This window comes from Neophocaena asiaeorientalis, unplaced genomic scaffold (assembly GCF_003031525.2).
Source record: "Neophocaena asiaeorientalis asiaeorientalis breed wild unplaced genomic scaffold, Neophocaena_asiaeorientalis_V1.1 scaffold138, whole genome shotgun sequence".
In the NCBI taxonomy this organism is placed as follows: domain Eukaryota; kingdom Metazoa; phylum Chordata; class Mammalia; order Artiodactyla; family Phocoenidae; genus Neophocaena; species Neophocaena asiaeorientalis.
This window is the reverse complement of record NW_020172632.1, coordinates 4,395,194-4,407,529: the sequence shown is the minus strand read 5'-3', so window position 1 is coordinate 4,407,529 and position 12,336 is coordinate 4,395,194. Positions and strand designations below refer to the sequence as shown.

The 12,336-nt window shown below is 35.4% G+C and overlaps 1 protein-coding gene across 1 annotated transcript in view; it reads left to right on the top strand.

Annotated features, from left to right (window-relative positions):
• NRDC (nardilysin convertase) overlaps positions 1-12,336 on the top strand; it is a 91,483-nt gene that overhangs the window by 66,624 nt on the left and 12,523 nt on the right. Inside the window, 6 exon segments of the mRNA XM_024739337.1 lie at positions 3,964-4,068; positions 5,620-5,743; positions 6,301-6,387; positions 8,158-8,277; positions 9,391-9,442; positions 11,684-11,834. Coding sequence (XP_024595105.1) covers positions 3,964-4,068; positions 5,620-5,743; positions 6,301-6,387; positions 8,158-8,277; positions 9,391-9,442; positions 11,684-11,834 — 639 coding nt within the window.

Genomic DNA, 12,336 nt, shown 5'->3' with positions numbered 1-12,336 from the left:
TCTTTTTTGGTGAGTTCCAGTGTCTTCCTGTCGATAGTTGTTCAGCAGTTAGCTGTGATTCTGGTGTTCTTGAAAGAGGGAGGGAGAGCATGTCCTTCTACTCCGCCATCTTCTGAGTGTGCTATTTTGAGATATCTGCAACAGCTATATTGTGATTTCTATTGGTTATAGTCATAGATGCTGATAATACTGCTGTGGTTTGTTGCCTGTATATTTATAAATTAATAAAAATGCTAAGTTAGAGTTTAGTGAAAATAAATATGTAATTTCTTCCCAATCAAACTCATGCTTCCCGCCCTCCCTGAATTTGTCCACTGATGTCTTGTGGGAGGTATCTGTAGGCCCTTAATTAAGAGCCCCCAGTTTAGCACCAGTTCATAGAGCATCGTGAAATCTGCCTTTTTGGATCATCACCAGGGACAAATATCTACTATAATTTGAGAAGACTTAAGTACATGAGGACAAGGTCACAAAAACTATAAGCTTCCAGTTGCTATTGATTCCTATACAGTCTGCTGTATATGCTTGAAGTCATTTGAAATTGAAATCTTGTTCTATGAAAACAGAGAGCTACTGTGTTTTATATTGGCCATTTGAGGGTCCTATAGACACTTCTCTTCTATAAATTGATTGATATGCATAGAACCCCCAAGTCCTGCCATCAACTTTAGCAGTACTGATTTTTTTCAGTGTTCTTATCAACTGTTGTGGCAACATGTGGGCAGAACTGTGGCAGGGAAAGAGTAGGAGTAAGAATTGTGAACTACAGCCATAACTAATACCCTTATTCCTTTTTGGGGGATTGGCTTTTTAGCATTAGCTGAGTTACATTTTCTTTCTGCCCTTCTAGTTTCTTCTTAGCAAGACATTTCAAGATACCTTTTTTATAGCTCACCATTTTGTAGCTCATTTTTTTCTTTTTTACCTTTAGCACAGTATTCATGAATGCTTGTCTTGATTTTAAAACATGAGCCCAAAACATTTTAGACTAAAACCTAATCAGTACAAAGAACAAATCAGAAAGGTTCATATCTTTATTTGAACTGCTAAATTTTAACTCAAGTAGCTCAGCTTATTTCAGCTTTTATATATTTCTGTTTTATTAACAAAGTTGACATATCTCCTCTTCAGATACTTTTCTTGTCTTCATCAGTAAAGGCAAATAGGAATGCTCTTTCAGACTATTCAAGCCAGTCTTTTTTAATTAAAAAAATTTTTTTAAGTAATTTTTATTTCACATGGGAACTTGGACTCAATATACCTTATAAATCAGCTACTTGAACTAGAGAAAAGCTGTTTAAGTGTCTTTCTCTACGCAGAGAAACAGGAATAATGTAATAATAATGGAAGGCAGTGAGAGTTGCAGTAAACAAAAAAATTAGAAGATAGATAATAACAAGTGTTGGAGATGTAGGGAAATTGGAACTCTCATACATTGTGGGTGGGAGTGTAAAATGGTACAGCTGCTTTGGAAAACAGTTTGACAGTTCCTTAAAAAGTTAAGCATAGAGATACCATATAAGCCTGCAGTTCCACCTCTAGGTATACACCCAAGAGAATTGAAAACCTATGTCCACACAAATACTTGTACACTGGTGTTCACAGCAGCATTATTCATTATAGCCAAAAAGGGGAAACAATCCAAATGTCCTTCAATGAGTGAATGGTTAAACAAAATGTAGAATTTGCATACTGTGGAATATTATTCAGCATAAAAAGTAATGAAGTACTGATTCATTCTACAACATGGATGAACCTTGAAAATATGCTAAGTGAAAGAAGCAAGACAACAGGTCACATATTATATGATTCCATTTATCTGGATATGAAATATCCAGAATAGGTAAATCTATAGAGCCAGAGCACAGATTGATGGTTGTTGTCAGTGGCTGGGAGGTGTGGGTAACAGGGAGCAACTGCTTACTGGGCATGGAAGTTTCCTTTTGGGCTGATGAAAATATTCTGGAACTAGATAGAGGTGATGCTTGTTCAACTTTATAAATATACTGAAAACCACTGAGTTATATACTTTATTATACATTTTATTTTATTTTTAATTGTATACTTTAAAAGTGTGGATTTTATGGTATGTGAATTATATCTTAAAAAAAAATTAAAGGATAGCATTTAAGTGTTTTTTTTTTTTTTTCCTAGTACTTTGTCCATTGCCTTGGCACCAAAGATCTACTTTTAGCCAGGGTCCTGTTTTCTCATAGGAAATATTTTGAATCACTCAATTTTGTAGCAAGCTGAATAGAACAGTTAACTTACAAAAATAAGTGGCTGGTGAAAATAACTGGTTAAAAAATTTAGAACAGAGTAGAGGGAGTCATTTTAAACAATAATAGCACTTGAAAGAGTGGGAGATAAGTGAAATAGGCAAGGAAGATTAAGAGGTACAAACTTCCAGCTGTAAAATAAATGTCATGGGGATGTAATGTATAGCATAGGGAATATAGTCAATAATGCTGTAATAACTTTGTAAGGTGACAGATGGTAAATAGACTTGCTGTAGTGATCATTTTGTAATATATAAAAATATGGAATCACTATGTTGTACACCTAAAACTAATATAATGTTATAAGTCAATTATACTTCAAAAAAAAAAGGTACCTTAACCTACACACACACACACACACACACACACACACACACACACACACACACACACACAAAATAGTAGCACTTTAGTGACTAATAAACTTGATTCAGGAATGTTTCCTGAGGTGGAGCAATAAAAAGTAACAATGAATCTTTCCATACTTTTTCCATATTCTATCTGAATGTGATAATGTAGTAGGTAGCATATACCTATGATCTCTAATTTGATGTATGCATGTCTCATTTCTCCTCCATGAATACACACACACACACACACACACACACACACACACACACACACACACACACACAAAATAGTAGCACTTTAGTGACTAATAAACTTGATTCAGGAATGTTTCCTGAGGTGGAGCAATAAAAAGTAACAATGAATCTTTCCATACTTTTTCCATATTCTATCTGAATGTGATAATGTAGTAGGTAGCATATACCTATGATCTCTAATTTGATGTATGCATGTCTCATTTCTCCTCCATGAATGTAGTAACCTTCACTTCTGTTCTGTCTTCTGTTAGATGAGAGAACAACCCAGATTGTCTAGGGAAGGACTGGGCAGTATGGTATTTTGGGAGAGTGTTCACTGCTATGTTAAGAGGCCCAAGCTCTAGTGTCTACTCGCCTATCACTTATTGTGTGATCTGGGGCAAGTCACCTAATCAATCTGAGTACATTTCCTCATTGTAAAATGTAGGAATGGAGCCACTTGGTGTCTAAAGGACCTGTCAGTTTTAAGATTCTGTGCATTTGGGTACTCAGTAAATATCAATACTTGAATTGGTTGCTTTCCTCTGGAAAAGTATTTCCATTTCATAGGTTAGTGAACTTTCTGTCATTATTTCAGTTTTAATTTGAGATAATATACTGATTAATTTAACCACTTATAGCAAGACTTATGTAATGACACATTTTGATTTCTGTTGATATATTGATTTTGATTCATGCTTACAAATAGTTTTTAGGTGATAGTGCTGTAGTGATAAAATGATGAAGACCCTGTCTTTAGGGACTTCATAGTCACATGGGGCACTTGACATGTAAACAGACCTTTAAAGTTCAGTGTTGTAATTTCTTCGATGAAGACGCTGTGATGTGATTAGAGCCTCGTGTGTTGTAGGGCTCAGTATGGGGGATTGGAGGGGTGTTAGGTTAAGCTACTTTAGTTCTCTGGCTAAATTTTTTGTAGAATTCTGAGCATCAGATTCTTAAGCTGCAGTTACATCTGGTTGTATCTGTTGGAAGCTTTTGGTTTCATTGTTAAAAAAGAGATAAGTATTTATATTTTGTGGCAAATTAAGGATAATAATGGAGAATTTCTGGTGTGAAATAATCTTACCTCTTTACAGACAGATCCAGTTGAGTATGTGGAAAACATGTGTGAAAACATGCAGCTGTACCCACTACAGGACTTTCTCACTGGAGATCAGCTTCTTTTTGAATACAAGCCAGAAGTAAGGAGGTTTCCATTTCTAAAATTTACTTTTAGAGAAAGAGGAGGGTGAGAAAGTACATAGAGGTACTTAAGAACTGTGGGAATGGAGAAAACTTGGTTATGTTTAGTCAAGTTTTTTGTTTGTTTAAACAGAAGAAATATCAGTAGTTTTGTGGGTAATTTTTCCTGATTCTTGTATATGACTGTGGTTTAATATGAGGAGAAAACCAAGTCCTCTTCTTAGGTACTATTCCCACTGTTTTTCAAGTGTTGAAACATCTACTAACATAAAGTCATTTCTAAGAATTATGTACTTTAGATGCTAAACATACTTGTTTAGCTTGCCTTTTAATTCTGTTGGACACCCTGGACAATTAAATTTTAATCATTTTGAGAATATGTACGAGAAAAATATGATTCCCTGAATTCAAAATATATGACTTAGGGATAATAAATATTACACATAAATAAATAGTTGGTCAGGTCTTTGCTCCACTAGTCCTGGGAAATAAGTCATTTCGCTCCATATAGGGTAGCAGTTCTCAACCAGGGTGATTTTGCCCCCATGGGATATTTGTCAATGCTTGGGTACATTTCAGTTGTCATAGCTGGAGAGTGCTCTTGGCATCTAGCGGGTAGAAGCCAGAGATGCTGCTAAACATTCTACAATGCAGAAGATGGCACTCCACAACTAAGAATTATCTGGCCCAAAGTGTTAATAGTGCCAAGATTGACAGACTTTGATACAGGGTATTCTAAAACTACTGATTTTAAAGGGGATGGGGAAAGGTAAAGGAAGAAGCAGTAACCATACATTCTTGTCATTTCTCTAGGATGGTTGTGCCCAGGGGTCCAAGTATTTTTTTCTGAACCACTATTTGTTGTTTTTTTCTCAAAGAGATGGTGTTGAAGTGCTAGTTAGGGTTTCAAATCTAACCCACAAAAATCTTATGTTTAGTCCTTATCATAGCTGAAGGATTATTAAAGGAGGCCCTACATTGGGATCATTTTACTGATTCTTGTGTATGAGGTAGTATAATACATAGCAGTTAAGAGCATAGTTTTTGGAATTATGAACAAACTTGGTTAGAACTCCACTTTTGCCACTTCTAGGTGTGTTGTTCTGTGCAGATTATAGAATCTTTAACCTGAACAAATTATTTAAACTTTAACCTCTGAGGCTGAGTGCTTTCTGTAAAATGGGTATACCTTAGGGTTGTTTTTAGGATTAAATAAAATAATGTATGTTAAACACTACCTAGCACATAGTAAAAGCTTAGTAAATGGTAACTCTTTTCACTGCTAGTCCTCTTATTATGTAGGATTTGAGATGAGTGCTGTGTAAGCATTCTGAAGAAACATATTAGAAACAGCTGATAGACTAATGTAGTTTTGTAAATTAGGGTGTTCATGGACTATAGACAGATAGTTTCATGAGCATCAAGATGCTAGGATCTTGGGGTGCCTAACATAATGTGGCTTTGCCTTTTTAATAGAGATGTATTAGGTTAAAGTTATAATTGTTTTGTATGTGTCTCCCCACTCCCCCTTCACCCCTGCCCCTAATTAGGTCATTGCTGAAGCCCTTAATCAGCTAGTTCCTCAAAAGGCAAATCTTGTTCTACTGTCTGGTGCTAATGAGGGAAAATGTGACCTCAAGGAGAAATGGTTTGGGACTCAGTATAGTATGGAAGGTAAAATATTTTAAAATTGTCCTACATTTAGGTATATGATTCACCTGGGAAGTTTTATTCCTTAATAATTTGTCTGATAGTTCCTGTGGGAAGAACTTACGTATTTTTTTCAGTAGTTTACTTTGAAATGAAAATTATTTATACTGCTTTGCAGAAAATTATTTTCTGCAATGTTTATGTCTATATTTATTAGCTAGTGAGAAAATCCTATTGTATTGGTAGTTTGGGGGCAGACTTTTGACTGTGTTTTAGAAAGTGCTCCTCAAACTTCAATGTGCATATGTATCACCTGGAGGTCTTATTAAAATACAGATTATGATTCAGTAGCTCTGGAATAGGGCCTGCAATTCTGCATTTCTAACAAAGCTCCCAGATGATAACAATGCTGCTGAGACTGCACATTGAGGAGCAGGAGTCTAGAAAGTCTGGATATGTCACTCACAGCTTTTCTGAGAAAAGAGAATTGATTTGTGAAGGCCAGTTGTTGACTGGTTTGTTATTAATAGGACTCTGATCATTTGTTCTTTATTGGATCAGTTTGTCTTTCATCTCTACAGATATTGAAAACTCTTGGGCTGAACTGTGGGAGAGTAATTTTGAATTAAATCCAGATCTTCATCTTCCAGCTGAAAACAAGTACATAGGTCAGTAAAATAGCAATCATTGTACATAATCCATCCATGTACTAATATTAAAACAAATAGCACCTCTGTAGTATGTTATATTTTACAAAGTATCATTTGAATTCATATTTGAGTTTCCCAGTTATCTCTGGGATAAGCATTACAGTTTTCTTACTTTTCCAAATGAGAAAACTGCTACTCAAAAAAGCAAAGTGACTTGTCCTGGATCTTCAGTTGGTGAATGCAGGAAACAGGACTTAAACATAATCCTGAGACATTTTCTTGTCTATGATAGCTGATCCTTTCATGTGAGTCTCTGTAGGAATTGCCATTATCTTGTCCAATTGTTCTAGTGTTTTTCAAACTATAGGTTGCAACCCATTAGAGGGTTGTGAAATCAATGTAATGGGTTTTGAGGTCAGTGTAATGAGTTGTGAAAGCACTAAAAAAAATCAGAGTAGAAAATAGCAAAATGTTTTACTGAATAAAGAAAGGGTATTATTTTAAGAACTTTTGTTCTCAGTAGGTATATGTGTGTGTTATCTGTCTGCTAGCTTGCAATGGAAAACAGTTCTAACAGTGAGAAAGTCACTGGTCTAGGACAAAGGTTACAGTTGTATATAACTAATTTTACTCAGAATACCATTTTTCCCAGCAATTCCATTCCTAGGTATATACCCTAAAGAATTAAAAACAGGTATTCAACCAAATACATGTACATACACTTTCATAGCAGCATTATGCACAAAAGCCAAAAGGTGGAAACAGCCAGTGTCCATAATGAATGAATGGATAAACAAATTATGGTATATACATGCAATGGAGTATTATTCTGTCATTAAAAGAAATGAAGTACTGATACATGCTATAACATGGATGAACCTTGAAAACATTATGCTAAGTGAAAGAAGACAGACACAAGGGGTCACATGTTGTATGATTCCTGTTACATGAAATATCTAGAATAGGTAAATCCATAGAGACAGAACTCAGACTGATGGTTGCCAGTGGCTGGGGGGAGTGGGTAATGGAGAGTGACTGCTTAATGGGTATAGAGGTTTCCTTTGGGGCTGATGAAAATGTTTTGAAACTAGAAAGAAATGGTAGTTGCACAACATTGTGAGTGTACTAAATTCCCCTGAATTGTTCACTTTAAAATGGTTAATTTTATGTTATATATGAATCTAACCTCAGGAAAAAAAACGCTTTTGTACAAAAAGTCTTGCATATTTTAGATAATTCAGTTCTGCATCTTTAACTTTAAGTATCTAAACAACTCTTTTTTTTTTTAGTAAATATAGCCAGTACTTTTTTTTTAATTCTTAAGTTAGCTATTTCGCACCTGAGTGTTGATGAAACAATTTATGTTTCATTAACTTAAAGGACAAATTTGATGTTGTTTGAGCAGAACTATTTTGTTAACTTTTAAAAACTCTGTAAGTTTGGTAAAAGACATTCTCATTCAAGAATGCATTCATTCATAAATTGGTTTATACAACTATTCTGACCAAAGGTCCCTTTCAGTTAAGATTGTCTCTGAGAAAGAGAATGAAGCTGAATATGGAGAGATCAGAATCAACTCTTGGGAAATTACATCTTCAGAGTTCATTTAGTTTAAGGCCAAGAGGACTTTCTTTTTAGTATTGTTCTAATAATTTATTGTATTTCAGCATTTGAATTTGACTTATGTTTGCCACAAAGAAGACTGACTTACACTTCCGAAACCAGGAACAGATTGGTGGGAATCCTGTTGAGATAACTGAATGATTTATTACCTTTCACTTTTGTTAGCCACAGATTTCATGTTGAAGGCTTTTGATTGTCCAGAGACAGAATACCCTGTTAAAATTGTGAATACTCCACAAGGTTGCCTATGGTATAAGAAAGACAACAAATTCAAAATCCCCAAAGGTAAAATATTTCCCTCCTTAATAATAGTGAAATAAGTATAACAAATCTTTTTCCACTTTCTAGCAACCTTTTCCCTCTGTGTCTATCACTTCCCTCTCTTTCCACTTCCCCTTGTACTTGAAGACCTTTTCTAGGCTTATCTATCAGATCCATACTGTGCTCCTGTGCTATCACAGAAATTCTTATGGACATTATAGATTCCAGGAAGTATATAAGGATTCAAGCCTAAAATGAAATTATTTTTGGATATTTTTCTTTAAGTTATATGAAAGCAGAGCCAGGTGCTTGGCCATCCTAGGGAATAGGTGGTGTTTTTTGAACATTATTGTTAAAAAGAAAGTAAGAGTAGCTGAAAGAAATTATTCTTAGATACCATAGATAGCTGAGTCCAGCATTACAAATGTGAAATATCCTCTATCTGTCTCCCTCTACTATTTTGCTTTTCAGCATAAAGGAAGCATAGTATATAGTTAAACAGACTCTAAAGCTCTTATCTTCAACACGGTAGCCCAAACTGTGTTGCTTTTTTATTTTCTGTTCTTGTGCATGGCATTGGAATTTACTGAAGCAACTTGGAATCAAAGGCTGAGTGCTCTTGGCTGCCATTTAACCCAAATCCCTAACCTTAACACAACTGGACTAGTTCTGAGGGATTCTTGAGTTCACTGGGAAGGTGTTTACTCAATTTTTCTTGAATAGATTATAAGAGTGTCTAAAAATGTTCTTAACATTTATTCAGCTTCCTTGGAAAGGTGCTGCTATAACTTTCTGTGAGCATTGAGATTTTTCCCTTAATGTTCTTGACATGTATACCTCTGTAAGCATTTTTCCTGACCAAAGTTATTGATAATAAGAGTATTCTTAGGCCTCTCTGCATATCTGTCTATATATCTGGTCTTCCCGTAGATTAAAGTGTACCTTCTGGACACTATTTGGAATGGTAAATAATACTTTCTAAGAACCCTTAAGGATAAAAATGTAGTGAGGATTTAAGGATTAGTGGTTTGTTTCAGAATTTTTAAAACAACATAATATTAGGGGAAAATAGCAGATGTATTAAATATTTGAGGCCTCTGGCCTATATTTTCTTATTTAGGGTCTTTTTTCTTTCAGCATATATACGTTTCCATCTGATCTCACCTTTGATACAGAAGTCTGCAGCAAAGTAAGAAATTGTCCTCTTTTCTGGAAAATATTTTTTTTATTATTGGAAGACTATTTTGTTTGTTTATTTCTGAATCATTTTATCATTTTTCTCTGTCAGACTTGAGCTATGCTCCTCATTTATGTGTTTTTATGTGCCCCAAACAAATTATTTGTATCAATACTAATCACTAAGATGGAATTGTGGCTGCTCCATCTCCAGCACCCATTTGTAAAACATGCTGACAGTTTAGGCTAGTCATAGAATTACTGGATTGAGAAAGTTCCTTAGAGATGAGCTTGGGTCAGCTTCCAGTCTGTAATGAGGACTAATGGATCTGTTGACCTGTATTTAGAGATTATTTATAATCAGATTCCTGTATTTATAATCAGATTCCTGCCAAGGAATCTGATTATACTTTGTTCTTAGCAAATTACTTACATGTTTATGTAGGTTGTGGGAGGTCAGAGAGCCTAAAATGTACCTGAATCATAGGAGGTGCTCAGGAAACGTTAGTGTACTTCTTCCTTTCTTTTGCCACTTAACTTGTAAAATCCAGCCTTAATCTCACAAGCAGCACTAACATTATTAATATTCAGTTTAAGAAATGCATTACCCTCCTCCATTTCCTCAGATTTTTGATTTTTCAGTCAGAAAACCTAGGCTGCAGGGATAACCAGAGCCTTTGGGCCAGCTGCCTTTCATGCATTTTACACTTACCCCATTGTGCAGTATAAATATTGGGTTGGCCAAAAAGTGTCTTCAGTTTTTAAGTAAAAATAAAAGACACATTTTTCATGTTCACTAAGAACTTAATTATATTCACCATTTTTGTTCCACTACCTTCTGCCATTTTTCAGGCAACTTCATAATTCCATCTTCCCAGAACTTTTTATCTTTTTGAGCAAAGAACTGTTCCAGGTGCCTTTTACAGTCTTCCAGGGAATGGAAATTTTGTCCATTAAGAGAATTTTGGAAAGACCAAAATAAATGGAAATCTGAAGGTGTAATGTCTGGTGAATACGGCAGATGAATCAGAACTTCCCAGCCAAGCTGTAACAGTTTTTGCCTGGTAATCAAAGAAACATGAAGTCTTGTGTTATCCTGATGGAAGATTATGTGTTTTCTGTTGACTAATTCTGGACACTTTTTGTTGAGTGCTGCTTTCGGTTTGTCTAATTGGGAGCAGTACTTGTTGAAATTAATCGTTTGGTTTTCTGGAAGGAGCTCATAATAGAGGACTCCCTTGCAATCCCACCATATACACATCACCTTCTTTGGATGAAGACCGGCCTTTGGTGTGGTTGGTGGTGGTTCATTTCACTTGCCCCACGGGCTCTTCTGTTCCACAGTATTGTACAGTATCCACTTTTCATCGCCCATCACAATTTGTTTTAAAAACAGAACGTTTTCATTATGTTTAAGTAAAGAATCGCATGTGGAAATATGGTCAAGAAGGTTTTTTTCGCTTAACTAATGTGGAAACCAAACATCAAAGTGATTAACTAACTAAGCTGGTGCAAATGATTTTCACTGCCTGATTTGGATATTTTGAGTATGTCGGCTATCTTCTGCATGGTATAACGTTGATTGTTCTCAGTTAATGTCTCGATTTGATCGCTATCAACTTCAACTGGTCTACCTGACCGTGGAGCATCGTCCAGTGAGAAATCTCCAACACAAAACTTTGCAAACCACTTTTGACATGTCCGATCAGTCACAGCACCTTCTCCATACACTATACAAAAATTTTTTTTGAGTTTCACTTGCGTTTTTACCTTTCTTGAAATAATAAAGCATAATATGCCAAAAACGTTTTTTCTTCCATCTTCAATATTAAAATGGCTACACAAAAATTCACCAATTTTGATGTTTTTTTTTAAATACACGCTGATATAACAGCTGTCACATACAATCTAACAAAATTGTTTCAAGTGAAGTTAAAGACAACTAAGTACTACTAGAGCCATCTTACGGAAAAAACTGAACGAACCTTTTGGCCAACCCAATATTACATTTTCTCTGTGTGCGCGACATGAAAAAGATAGGGAAGCATTGCTGAAGGTGGGAGTTCTGTAATGCCCCTGTGAAACTGAGTCCTGGGTATATTTACCTTTGAACTCAATTAGTATATATGGTTTTACATTCTGGAGCAGTGAAATAACATCTTTATAAAAGTGAAGTTTCTTACTCTAAGTCAAAGCAAATCCATTTGTCTATTTCTTGCCAATTAATGATGCTATTTGCATTTTATACTCTTAGTGTGGTCCTCTTTGATATCTTTGTCAATATCCTTACCCATAACCTTGCGGAACCAGCTTATGAAGCAGATGTGGCACAGCTGGAGTATAAGCTGGTAGCTGGAGAACATGGTTTAATTATTCGAGTGAAAGGATTCAACCACAAACTACCTGTAAGTACAGTGCTCTAATTTCCTCACAGGCAGCTTTAAAATTTTATATTTATGTTTGTTGTGCCTATAGCACCAAGCATAGAGGCTTGTGCATGAGGTGCTGTACATAGAAAGAAATGTTTATTAATATGAATTATTGTGTTTTTTTGGCTGATGACAGGTATTCTAACTTTGGCCACACAAGACCAACATATATTCATTAATTAATTACATTAATCAGTGTTGTATGCATTAGTAATGGATACAACACAGCCTGTGCTTCAGGCTTGATTTCACTTCCCTTTGCTGTCAGTTTCTCTGCAGCCAACACTGGTGTTAAGGACTGGTTTGAGCATAATTTCATGCCATACAGCAAGGACAAATTTAAAGCACCTGACACATTGCCTGACATAGAGTAGAACTCAGATGTTTGTGTTGTTTCTTCCTCTTCTTGCACTCTTTTCCATTGTTTCAAGTGTGTGTGTCTTGTTTTCCTTCTAAGTTTCTGACTCTTTAGGAACAG